This window comes from Podarcis pityusensis (genome assembly GCF_964106645.2).
Source record: "Podarcis pityusensis genome assembly, chromosome: 1".
Taxonomy (NCBI): Eukaryota; Metazoa; Chordata; class Lepidosauria; order Squamata; family Lacertidae; genus Podarcis; species Podarcis pityusensis.
This window is the reverse complement of record NC_138028.1, coordinates 74,168,530-74,181,403: the sequence shown is the minus strand read 5'-3', so window position 1 is coordinate 74,181,403 and position 12,874 is coordinate 74,168,530. Positions and strand designations below refer to the sequence as shown.

The 12,874-nt window shown below is 44.3% G+C and overlaps 1 protein-coding gene and 1 long non-coding RNA gene across 2 annotated transcripts in view; both read left to right on the top strand.

Moving 5' to 3' along the window:
- LOC308474141 overlaps positions 1 to 12,874 on the top strand; it is a 129,765-nt gene that overhangs the window by 39,935 nt on the left and 76,956 nt on the right. The gene's annotated exons all lie outside the window — the stretch shown is intronic.
- The window catches only part of SLC67A1 (solute carrier family 67 member 1), a 79,783-nt gene that overhangs the window by 38,425 nt on the left and 28,484 nt on the right, over positions 1 to 12,874 (top strand). Inside the window, exons 6-8 of the mRNA XM_080999342.1 lie at positions 1,986 to 2,101; positions 3,305 to 3,415; positions 7,060 to 7,160. Of these exons, the coding sequence (XP_080855468.1) occupies positions 1,986 to 2,101; positions 3,305 to 3,415; positions 7,060 to 7,160 (328 nt within the window). The remainder of the gene's footprint in view (positions 1 to 1,985; positions 2,102 to 3,304; positions 3,416 to 7,059; positions 7,161 to 12,874) is intronic.

Sequence of the window (12,874 nt, the reverse complement as noted above, 5' to 3'; positions counted from 1 at the left end):
AGCAGCCAAAATAAGGGACCTGCAGCCTCACCTGTTCCAGGCACTCCAGTCTTCCTGTCCTCCTGCAGTCTGGTCAAACTCATGCTGGTAGCTTCGAGAACACTGTCCAACCAACTTTGTAACCAGAGGTTCAACTGAATAGAATCTGAATCACATGCACCACAAGGCCTATGCAGCCTCAACTTAAGATGGCTACCCAGCCTGGCTTTGCACTGCAAAGTTTGCAGCAGCACGTGCAACAAAATGGCATCCAGCATTCAAAACCCCCCTCAGCTTGCATTAACTAGCCACACACAAGGCATGCAAACTCCACCCCCAGTCGTTCTTAGACTTCTTATTGGGTGAGCAACACAGCCAAGCAACACAGTTGGAGCTTCCCTCCTCCCTGGCCGGCAGGGAGGGAGGGAGAGGAGCTGCTTCCTTTGAAATTTAAGGGACATCATTTAAGGGACATTTAAGGGACATCCATCAATAAGGGACAGCAGCGGGACATGGCGCTGGAATAAGGGACTGTCCCTTCAAATAAGGGACACTTGACAGCTATGCCACCCAATTTCATGTGGATGGCAAGGAGAGGAGAAATTAAGAGGAAACTGGGTGGCCGACGGAGAAAAGGGTGGTAACAGAATGAGAGAGAGAGAGTGCCTTGCCCACCATGGACTCTGCCTCCCTGCCAGCATGTGACCCTCAAGAGATTACCCTACACACCAGGGACCACGTCCCACTACTGAAAAAAAGGTTCCCTAACTTGCCATGCACAGTTACACTAACAGAAACATTGCCCGTAAGACGTGGGCAATCATTGTGCCCACAGCTTTACTCAGCCCTTTGTGTTTTATACAGCTTTAATCTGCATTTGAAGGAGAATAGTAATAAACCTCAGTGAATACGGAAGAGAACACGATTATCTTTCAATGGAGAGAAGATGATTTGGTATACATGACATGAGGCCACCACAAAGGAGACCACGGTTTCCCATGGCCTCTTGTTTAAGTTTCGGCAGCAGGGCCTCTTTCGAGCCCTGTAGACTCCACTCCCTTCCTCCTCTTTATCATTCTTGCTTGCCATTTCATAGTTTGCTTTGTGCTGACTGGGATAACATAAAATGAAAAATGTGTTTGCTTCCTTCCTGAAGTTTTCATCGGCAACGCCACTGCCCGTTATGAGGAAGTCAGGTGCATGTTTGCTACAAGTATTGGTCACCTACAGAGAAACCCTATACATATCCACTCAGAAGTATGTCCCATAGACTTTTGCCAGATAAACAGGTGAAGAGCTGTAGCCTGAGGGAGCAACCCTAACTCCCCATTCCTGCCCCACAGCCTGATGGGGCTCTGCGGTATAGCAGGGCCAGCTCTGCATCTGTAGCCCTGCTGCACGCAGCAGCCAGGGTGGAAGAGGCAGGAACAGGCAGATTGCTTGCCAGTGGACATCATCACATGATGCCAGTGGGGCTGGATGAGGCTCCAGTGAATCCCAGGCTGGCTCAACCCCACTCGCTGCATGCCCCTAGAAAACCCCACTTTGCTGCTTTCCGAAAGTGGCTGCAGGTTGCAAGAGGGAGCTCCACACCAGTCGGGTGACAGTGGCAGCTGCTGGCAGGTTGGCACAGGCCAGCAGGGCTGGCTGGAAGCACACCTTTGCCCACTCCAACCTCCCACCCCCAGGTGGGGTGCAGGGAGAATTCAGACTGCTTTGTGAATTGTGTAAAATACTAGGGGGTGATGAGATGATTCCAAAGTGCCCTTCCTCTTGGAAGGCAGGGCTTGGAAGACTGGGGGGGGGGGGATCTATATTTGAATGCCTATATATGCTTCTGAATTAAGAGGATATTATGTAAAATTTAAATAATGGAATGTTATACGTACAAGATTTTGAGGCAATGAATGGCTTCCCCATAGCTTGGCCTTCCCCATATTATCCGCATGGCTTGGCATTCATAATAGCTACTTTTACCATTTTTGTTTGTTGTTTTCCATCGACAGCGTCTACTTTCCTTGCTACGTTGCACTAACAGGATGCCTCGCATGTGCTTTGACAGTCCTCGTTTTTTTCCCTGCGCAGACAAAGCCACAGTTGAAAGGAGATGCTGCACACCAGAGTGAGTGCTTACTATTTCTGACCATTTGGGATGACCGATTACGCTTTAAAGACTAAGCTAAAAAGGATTTAGGTTTGTAAGCCAAATGTGAGCAACTTTTCCATCTCCCATTATCCCTGGCTATTGGCTGTACCAGGTGGGGTAATGGGACCCAAAGTCCAACAGCATCTGGAGGGTCACAGATTGGTCACCCTCTCTGATTTATTATTATTATTATTATTATTATTATTATTATTATTATTATCATCATCATCATCATCATCATCATCACCCATCCTTTAGCAGGGCAGGTTCCAGGGCAGGTTATAGCAATTTAAAAATACAATATTGAAATCAATGTAAAGCAAATGCAATCAAAAGAATAGGGTGGCTCCTAAATATATATCATCTCTATATGTATAGTCAAAAGGCAGAGTAAAGAGGTGTGTCTTTGGCGTGCGATGGAAACTCCAGAACAAAGGTACCAGGCACACCTCTGTGGGGAAGGAATTCAACAACTTAGGGGCTGCCATGGAAGTGAGGTTAATCAATATCAGGCCTCTGTGTTGGTCCATTATAACAAGAACCAGGGGTTCCATCGAATGAAAAATTTATTAATACTAACCAGCATTCTCAGCAGTGAATACAAGATTCCATACTACATGTATTCTACTTTAGGTTAACATAAGGTTAACTGTTTTTTAGAGATGAATTAGATCTCTTCTTTATCATGTTATAGATGGGCTTTAACATTTTAATTTTATTCTGGTTTTTATATTTGGCCTGAATGTATGTTTCCCTTTGTAAAAAGCAACTAATAAATGCAAATAATAATAATCAGCGATAACAGCTATTCAAGAAATTAAGCCCTTGTCTGCAGCTTGCTTCAGCTTTAAGAAAGTAATGGATAAAAGTTCTTATAGAATCTAGGCCCATAACTACTATACTTTACACTGGAATTTCTTGGGATTAGCACCAATGAATTTAATGGGACTTACTTTTGAAAAGTTGTGCATAGGATGTCAAAGATAAAATTCTGGAGTGCATGTTCATTGCATGTTCAATGCAGTCATGTTCCATAGGAAAGGCACCTATGCTAGAGAGAAGAGTGTAGAAAGTGTTCCTAAAGAAAGAAACCATTGTGCTCAGATATCATATGACTTCCTTGCTTTCTGGTGCCCACCTGGTTTCCCAGACTTTAACCTGCTTTTTTAATTTTCCTAGGTGTGTCCGAGTCCACTAGTGTATTTAGTCTCAAAGAAACTGTTCGCCTAATGAAACTTCCAGGAGTAATGGATGTTTTTTTAATCAAGGTACTTTCCGGATTTCCTTCAGGTGAGTGCTGTGAGATTTTTTCCCCAAAAAATAAGATCTCCAGTCACATATGATTGTTGCTCAGGGATTATTGGCATCTTTTGTGTTTCTGGCTCAGCAGAAAAATGTATTCCTTTAGTTGCAAATCATATAATGCTTAGTGTTGCATGCTCCAGTATAACTCATGAGCTAGGTCGGTTTACATCTGGTGGCAGCCAGCATGTGGTCAGTCTAAGAGTGTATCAGAATCACTGCTGCAGAAATAATTTGGGGGGGGGGTTGGTTTTTTTAGCCTCCACCTGTAACAGATGGAGTGGTGGGGCAGAGATAAGGGTGATGTGGTGCAAACACACTGCCAGGAGCACTGGATTGATTCTGCTGGTATGTTTACACCACACTGACCTAGCCACCCTCTTGATCTTCCCACTCCACTTAAACAGCAGTGACTCACCTGCTTGGAGGTCAGGTAAATGCCTCTGGCCTACCACGCCATGTCCTGCTGGCCTTCAGCACCTGAGGCCATTAGCAAGTGGCCAAATTAAAATGAGGCCAGGGCTCTTACGGCTTCAATACTTGTGCAGAAGAGGGAATTTCAACAGGTGTAGCTTTTTGTGTAAAAAAGGACCTGGGGAATCCTTAGCACAGGAGTTAAACACACCATCAACATAATGTCCAGTTTGTGTCTATATTTAAAACTCATTATTGTAACTTCTATACAATTACACAAGCATACCCGTATACTATTAGAGATGCTGCATACCACTTCAGAAGTGACTTGCTCAGTGGGGTGGACCTAAATCAGTAGCCTTTTGCTGCCTAGTAGGAGGGGTGAGGTCAGGGCTTCTTGGGTTGGCTCTGCCTGTGCTCGCACGTAACCCCTGCCTCACTGTGTTAGTGACACCCCTCACAGCAAACTATTCCTGAAGCTTCACCCCACTAGGCAAGCAGTTTTTGTACCACTTACATATACTACATATACTCAATATCTTTGTGCTTTATATACCATTGCGTCACTTCTTAAATAAAGGAGAAATTCTCATAATTCAATACAATACAAAACACCCTTTAAATTGCAGGTATAGCATGGAATGTTTTTCTTACAATATTGAATAATTGGGCTCCTATCCCCCCCCCAAAGATACTCTGCCATTGTTTGAAGAGATTACATTTGAAAGACTGAACGAAAAAGAATTTGGGTTTGTAAGCTACATGTGGGCAAATTTTCTGGCTCCAGCTGTTATCTCAGTCCTGTATCTTCCCTTTTCTATCTGATCCTGTGCACATTAAACTGAATGGGTTCTTTTGTCCCCATATAATGCGTCAATCTTGCCATTAACATGGGTTCCCAGATTTTATCAATCCATTCATTTAGAGTTGGCATAACCTGTAATCTCTATTTACTTGCGTATAGTATTTTTGCTGCTGTCAACACCTACGAAACAAGGTCTTGTGTGTTCTTTTTTCACCAAGTCATCTATATAATTGAATAAGAAGAAGGAGACAGGGTCTAATCCTATCTCACATCCCACAATTTTTACAATTAAATTGTGTGAGCACCACCACTGCTTTTTTTAAAGCTTCACTCCTCTGCAGTCCTTAATCTCCACTGAACTTGGTGGGACTTTCTTCTGAATAAAGATGCACAGGGTTGGGCTGCCCAGTGCTCTGATGCTTTTTCTGAGCCTATCTCTGTCCTCTGCGGCTGCTGATCCAACCTGCTGAGACCCTGAGAAGGGCTGAGATTACATCTTAAGGAGATTTGGCTGTTATCCACTTATTCATACCTCAATGCTGGAGGGATAACCTTCCGATAAATGTTCTCATTTATTTTCATCTCGTTGCTCCAACCATATAATTATTTTTAGTAATGTACACACATGTAGAGCCCAAATTATAGTGTTGCCTGTATTTATATTATAAGCAAAGCTGTGATGTACACAGGTTAGTGCTGTTCTGACAATTCCACTGGTGTCCATCTGCCCTGTTCTCCGTCAATTAGAGAAAAGAAAAGAAATTGCATTTGAAAAATATCAAAGCGGAGTGAAAAATTCAGTAATCTTCCCAAGGGGTTTGTCACACTTGCTTTACTTCTGAGGTGACTGATGATTATTTGGAGATATCTTATATTGCATCCTACACATCACCTCACTAGTGGGCTGCACTCTGCAGCCTTTCTGGCTTCCTTTAAAGGTCAGGATAAGATATCACCTTCCTGTGGGGGTTTTTCACAGCAGGAATTGCAGCCAGGGAGGCTGCAGATTGCTGTGGAAATGCTTACTGAAAAGAACACACACCCTTGGCCACCATTTAATGATGAGGCAAGCTCAAAATCCCACACCCACCAAAGTTCTAAAGATATCTTAACATTCCCTGAGAGCTAATGCAGAGAAATGGAAGCCTCTTTTTCAAAGCAAGAAAACTTTTGAGAAACTGACAAAGCACTAACACATTCCACTTAATTATGGTATTCTCCGAACAAACTCACTTTGGAAAGCATGCCTGTGCTGAACATTACATTGCCGTGCACACTTTCCTGAGAGTAAGCCCCATTGGACACAGTAAGACTTACTTTAAAGTGCTTGTGGATTGGCTACCGTGCACATGCAATGTAGATGTGGACTTCATCTGTGCTAGACTTAACCATGATCTAGTGTTCACTGCTTAACTCCATAGGTTAGCTGTCCAAGAACATAAATTGATACTTATTTTTCTGCAAGTGAGAGGTATATGTTTTAGTGCAGATAAGCATTTACTTACTGACTGCATGTATATATATGCACGTCTATCTATCTATCTATATCTATCTATCTATCTATCATCTATCATCTATGTATCTATATCTATCATCTATCTATCTATCTATATCTATCCATCTATCTGTCATCTATCTATCATCTAGCTATCATCCATCTATCTATCTATCATCTGTCTATCATCTATCTATATCCTGCCTTTCGGGCAAGGAGCTCAAGGTAGCACACATAGTTCTCTGTCCTCCATTTTGTTCTTGCAACAACTCTGTTGCTGTGCTAAGAAAGTGTGTCACAAGGTCACACAAGTGAAACTTGTGACTGTGTGGGGATTTGAAACCTGGGCCTTCCCAGTCCTTTCCCAACACCCCAACCACTACACTGTGCTTCAGACATCTTTGGGTGAAAGAGAGCAAGAAAAAGTATGTGGCATTGCAATTTTAGACATGCCAAATGATTGAGTTTTAAAAGATACCGCATTTAAGGGGGGAAAGTATAGTTCAGTGGCGATAAAGCACATAGTAGCAGCCTGTGTGGTGGCAAAAATGAAGCACCAATGTTCTCCTGGCTTCCACACACAGTATGTTGCTGGTGCTTACTGCAGGAGGAGGGTTGAGGCCTGGGGAGTTCGAAGGTTGTGCAGGAGCCTAAGGGCGAGAGCCTCAGATTGGCTTTGCCACACCGCAAAGCCCCAAGCCCTCTGCACCTCACCACTCCCCTTCTCCCACAGGTAGGCACCTGCAACATACTGCGTTTGAGACCCAGGAGAACAGCAACACTGCACCTTTGCAGGCCACTACAGATACATAGTTTACATGGCTTCTGCCCCATGCTCAGTTCTTGATATCTCTAGTTAACAGTGCTGAGCACTACCACCTGCCTTCTAAAAAGAGGTTGTCTTTTCCTTAACCTTAGGTGTGTTCCTGATCATGTTTTCTATCGTATCTATCGATTTCTTTGGTCTGGAAGCAGCGGCGTCTGGGTATGTGATGGCATATTGTGGAATCCTTCAAATGGTAAGGAGGTTGGCACTGAGAGCTGCTATGATCTCTTGTCTCCCAAAGTCTTTTATCAGAAACTTTTCAAGAAAGACCAGCCAGGGGTTTGGGTGCCTCTAGCCTGAAGATACACTATGTTTCAATAACGATGACTCAATGAGTCAGGGGGAGGACTTTCACGGTGGTGAGGACTGACTGGGTCTGGCCCACCCATTAGGCAAGGTGAAGCCACCACTGCAGGCAGGGACTCTGTGGGTGCCCTGCCCCCCACTGGTGCCACTTCTCCAGTGGAGGTGGTGGGGTGGCTGGTGGTGAAATGGGATGCGCCACTGTTGGACTGGGACATTTATGAGGAAGCAAAAATGGATATGTTATTGCGGCTAAGAAAAACAGAGTACGTATTTTTTCGCTCTATAAGACGCACCAGACCACAAGACGCACCTAGTTTTTGTAGGAGGAAAACGAGAAAAAAAATATTCTGAATCTCAGAAGCCAGAACAGCAAGAGGGATCGCTGCGCAGTGAAAGCAGCAATCCCTCTTGCTGTTCTGGCTTCTGTGATAGGTGCGCAGCCTGCATTCGCTCCATAAGACGCACACACATTTCCCCTTACTTTTTAGGAGGGAAAAAGTGAGTCTTATACAGCAAAAAATACGGTATATGGGGAATGGCCAGGACCAGACTGAAAAGAGAATTTCTAGGCGCTGTGGTGTGAAAGCTGCAGCAGCACAGGCTGTCTCTCCTAGGCCACCTCACCTGTATATCAGCCTTCGGGGTTCTGCTACACACATGGAGCAGGCTCCCCATTTCAAACCTTCTCCTTCATGGTGGTGAGAGGGGCTGGAAGGAAAACAGTGGTGAGAGTAGGGGCAGCAAGTGTGACACCACCCTTCCTCTTGGGCAATTGTTGTCCCCTGAGGGGAGAATGCCTGAAAAGGGCTTGTTAGGCCTATTGGTCACCTCTCTGTTTTCCCCCAAAAGATTTTGTTCTCCAATACAATCCTCTCTGTGTACTCTCTTTGCAATATGTTGGTGGGGGATGTTGATGGTAGTTGTGCGTTCTGAATATTTATGGCACATTTCTAACATAAAATGTTTGTTAGAATGAATCCCAAGAGGCAGTTGCCCAAATAGGCTTTGGACTTGTGTTTCTTCAACGGCAGCCTCCCATATCACATGGGAAAGCAAGGCGGCTTTCAAATACTTTTGTGATATTTGAAGGTTTGTGATATTTCATGGGTGTTCGCTGTTCCCAGAAAAAGGTAAAATATCCTTCTGTAATACATGCAAATCCTCAGGCATGTCTAAAGTATTGCTCTCTGGGACAGAGCCCATGAGTGCTAGAAAGTTTGCTTCTTTTTAGGCTGAATTATAATATTTTTATTGTGTGGCTTTTATTATTATTATTATTGTTATTGTTGTTGAATTTATATGCCACCCAATACCTGGAGGTCTCAGGGCAGTTCACAGAATAAAATCGAAATATAAAACCACAAACTATATAATAAAAATAAAAACAACAACCCAATAACACCCCTCCAAAAAAACCCCACATTTTAAAAGGGCATAAGACACATGGCTTATGAAAAGAGTCATGAGGTTTATCAGATCAGCCTTCAAGCCAAGTCTGTATGTAAAACTGTCTAAAGGTATCTGATGCAGACGCTGTGATAATTGTCATTTCTGCTGAATTCATTTACAGGAAACAGCCCTTTTTGGCTTTGGATTATATAGCTCCATTTTCTTCTCCATTGTGTTGAGGTTTTATGGAAGTTAACAAGTCAGTGAATTTATTCTGACTATAATTGGATGGTTGCTGTTTAGCAGATTTTATAGACAGCTAATTAAAATAATAGAGTGCTAATTAGTAGACTTTAAGACATTCTCCATCATATAAATTATGAACATAAGCACAATGTAATTTTCATTTCAATGGAAAGAAGAAAAAGAAATAAAAGAGCAAAGGTTGATCTTGGAGGTGGGGGGACCACTTCTATCTAGTGGACAGGATCAGTAAGCGCCCCACCCCTCTATGAGCCACTTTTTCATAGAATCATGGAGTTGTAGTTTTGGAAGGTGCCCCAAAGGTCATCTCTAGGCCAACCCCCTGTGATTTTGACAGGTGGGTGGGTTCACCTTCCTGTGATCACCTGTCATTATATGACATCAGGTGGATCCAAACCCTGCAGACAAAAGCAGGCCTTTCTTGGAGCACTGAATTTAAATATTACCGAAAGCCAGCTCTGTTGCAAATGATCACTCTGAAGCTGTGCACTGCTGGTTGTGCCTGTGCAGTGGGGCTTGCATTTGGTGCTCTTTAAATTCTATGCCGAATGCAAATCCACTGAAATCGGTTGCACATGGAAACTCCCAAGTGAGAGCTGCATAGCAGAGTGGATTTATTCCAAAATAGCAGGACTTGTATTTGGCACTAAATTTAAACAGCACCAGATGTCACTCCCACTGCAGAGCAACCATCAGGAGGGCACTTTAAGGCCCTGAATTGTTCCTTTGCAACATTCACTTTACTTGCCCCACATCTGATGTTGAGTGACAGGTCAGCTTGGCTGGGGCCAAATGGCCTTGCAAGCCAAATGAAGAGCTCTGCCCGGAGTCATTTGGGTTGTGTGCTGAAGGTTCCCCATGCCTGACCTATCCTAGATCAGTATTCTGTTCCCACAGTGGCCGACTGGATGCATGTGGGGATGCCCGTAAACATGTACAGCTCTGATTGTTTATGGACTATATAGCAATGCATGTGATTTTGGAAGGAATTCAACATCATGCTCCTCTGCTCATTCCATCAGTGGAAAAATTTTCCTCACCCCCCTCTCCTTTGCCCTTTCAGTGCTTCTGGGTTTCTCCTGACCCCCACCCTGAAGCCAATTTCAGGGGTACAGGGGGGATATGGGGGAGAGAAAGGGGAGAACCCCATTGCTCAAGCAGACATCTTTGTACAGGGCTTCTGCTGACGGGACTCATTCATTAAATCCCATCGTGTATGCCTTTTATTTTGTTGTCCAGCAAATGTCAGTCCCACAGTTTTGCTTCGATTGAAAGATAGCAGGCCTCACAGGAGAAACCTCTTTGAAATACACAAATGCGTGAATTACTTTCTTTTTAAGCTTCAGGATGGAAAAGTGGCTGATCTTATCACTGAAAGAAAGGAGGCAATTCTATCAGTATCCTGTTTGCTTTAAATCTCCCTGTGTGTTTGTGTGTACATTCAGAAAAGAATGGCTTGGTTATATGAAAACTCAAACAGACACACACCCATTGTGTTTCAGAAACAGTGAGGCATCTGCTGTAGTGGGAAGAGAAGACCATTTGTTTATGTGTACTCATAGCATACATTCCACATTAAGAACAAGATTGGGAGGGGTGCGGATCGGGCGGGTGGGGGGAACGGGTTATGCTCCTGCAGAAGAAAATTCCCCAATCCAGAGCCAGTGCCTCTTCAATGCATCAAAGGTTTGTTTTTTGTTTTTTTGCTGCTGTTCATAAAATAAGTGATCTTCTAAAGCAGGGATGGCTGATCTGCAGATCAAATGTGCCCCGCACTCAAGAATTTTAACCCGTTTCTTCTCTTTTCATCTTCCTTCCCACCTAAGAACATTGCCCCTTCACTCTACTGCCCTTCTGATTTTATGGTCATGAGAAGCTTGTTTGTCTATTCAAAGCATGTGTTTTAATGTGTTTGCCAGCGTTTAGTTTTTATGAGCAGCCCCTTCGAACTTGAAAGAGGTTCGCCGTTTCCTAAAGGAAGGAACTGTGGGCAAATTATGTCGATCAAGATCTAGCATTGCCACACTTATTATGTACACATGCTGAGTAAACAACTTGGCTTCAGTGGTGGGTGATTTGTTCATGACTGGGAACCACATCAGAAATACAAACTGGAGAGCTGCCAGTTATTTCCATACATGGTTACATGCAATTATAACATAATTTTCATATCATTTCCCCAGCCCTGGCGAATGCCAAAGGAGAGGTGACAAACACTTTATTCTACTATTTCTTTTTTTATGATGAAGCCAATATTTGGGGGAAGCATTATTTGGTGGTTTAACTCCTGCTTTGAAGGCCAAAGGTCCTAAGTTCAATGTCTGGCACCTCCTGCCTAAAATTCCAGAAAGCTGCTGCCAGTCCGCGTAGACAATGTTTGGCTAGATGAACCAATGGTCTGACTCAATACAAGGCAGCTTCCTATGTTCTGTGTTCCTGTTGGACACAAATGAGGTGAGGCAGCAAGAACTCGAGACAACCACTGAAATCTCTTCATATATACAGTATATGTGCAGGGGCACCATCTCTAGGGGGCCCTGGGGGCCTGAGCACCCACAATTTTTTTGTTGTGGGTGCTCAGCACCCTCACCACAGGGCCCCCTGACACAACTTCTGCACCGGAAGTCACATCCGAGACCTTGTGAGACCTCAGAACCTGACTTCCGGTGCCACCAGAAGTCAGGTTCTGAGGCCGTGGGGCACATGACATCATGATGTCATGTTGCAACGTGATGTCATGATGTTATGTCACATATGCTGGGCACCCATAACCTGGGGCCCAAGTGAGGGTGTGTGCATGTGACATGGCATTACATCTTCCCGAAATAGTTCTGCAACTATAAGGGCTGGAAACTTAAAATAAAAAATAGATGCTGAGATTCTTTGTGCCAGAGAATTGCAGGAACTTCACATGTGTGGGGAGAAGTCTGTGCTGCCTATGCATAATGCCTGTAGCAGCCAGTGGGGCTGCACTGTCCTGAGTTTCCAATGCCCTATGTCGCCTGTTACTGAGATGTTGAGGGGGAGGGCGGTGGGGAGCTCAACATGGTGTAGGCACAGCAGCAGAGCCAATCCAACCCTTCTGACATGGCAGCCATAAAGTGCCCAACTCCCTGCTGCTCCCTCTTAGCATCTTGCAGTGTGGGGCAGGCAGAAAAGCAATGCAGCCCTATCCGCACAGCCCTGCCAGTCTCTACTGCTTAGTGTGGGAAACTCTTCTGCATCCATGTACATTCTTAAGTGTGTAACTCATCTACATTCATGTACATCAGAATATCCAGCAAAAGTACAGCCGCCTTTCTCCCTGGACTAGCTTGCAACACAAGACTTAATCATATGTCACTCACTTTCCTGGACTCCTCCCAGTTCTAATTAAATGACAGTAAATGCAAAATCTAGTCCATAGGCCAGGGTGTCAGCCAGGATTTGGATAATAAATGTACAACACCCCAACCAGAAGGAGGCTAAGGTTTCTATCATTTCTCTCTCTCGGTTCATGAGAATATAAGAGCCTGCTGGATCAGGCCAAAGGAGACCTAGTCCAGCATCGTGTTCTCAAAGTGGCTTGACAGATGCTCTGGGAAAGCTCACGAGAACCTGAACACAACAGCACTCTCCCCACCTGCAGTTCCCAGTGATGGGTGTTCGGCACTGCACTGTCTCAAACTGCAGATGGCAGCCATAAAGTCATCATAGCTGGTAGCCCCTGCTAGCCTTATCCTCCATGAAGGATTCACACAGCAGCACAATCTTAGGGAAATAGGAAAATCCCTTATCTCATGTCGGACTGTTGATCCACCTAATTTGGTGTTGTTGTCACTGGTTGTCATACAAGAAGCTGTAGCTGGAAGTACCAGGGATTAAACCTGTGACCTCCTGCATGCAAAGAGCATGCTCTACACCTGAGCTCAATGCATTCTTTTTTCTTTTCTTTTTTAAACTTTATTC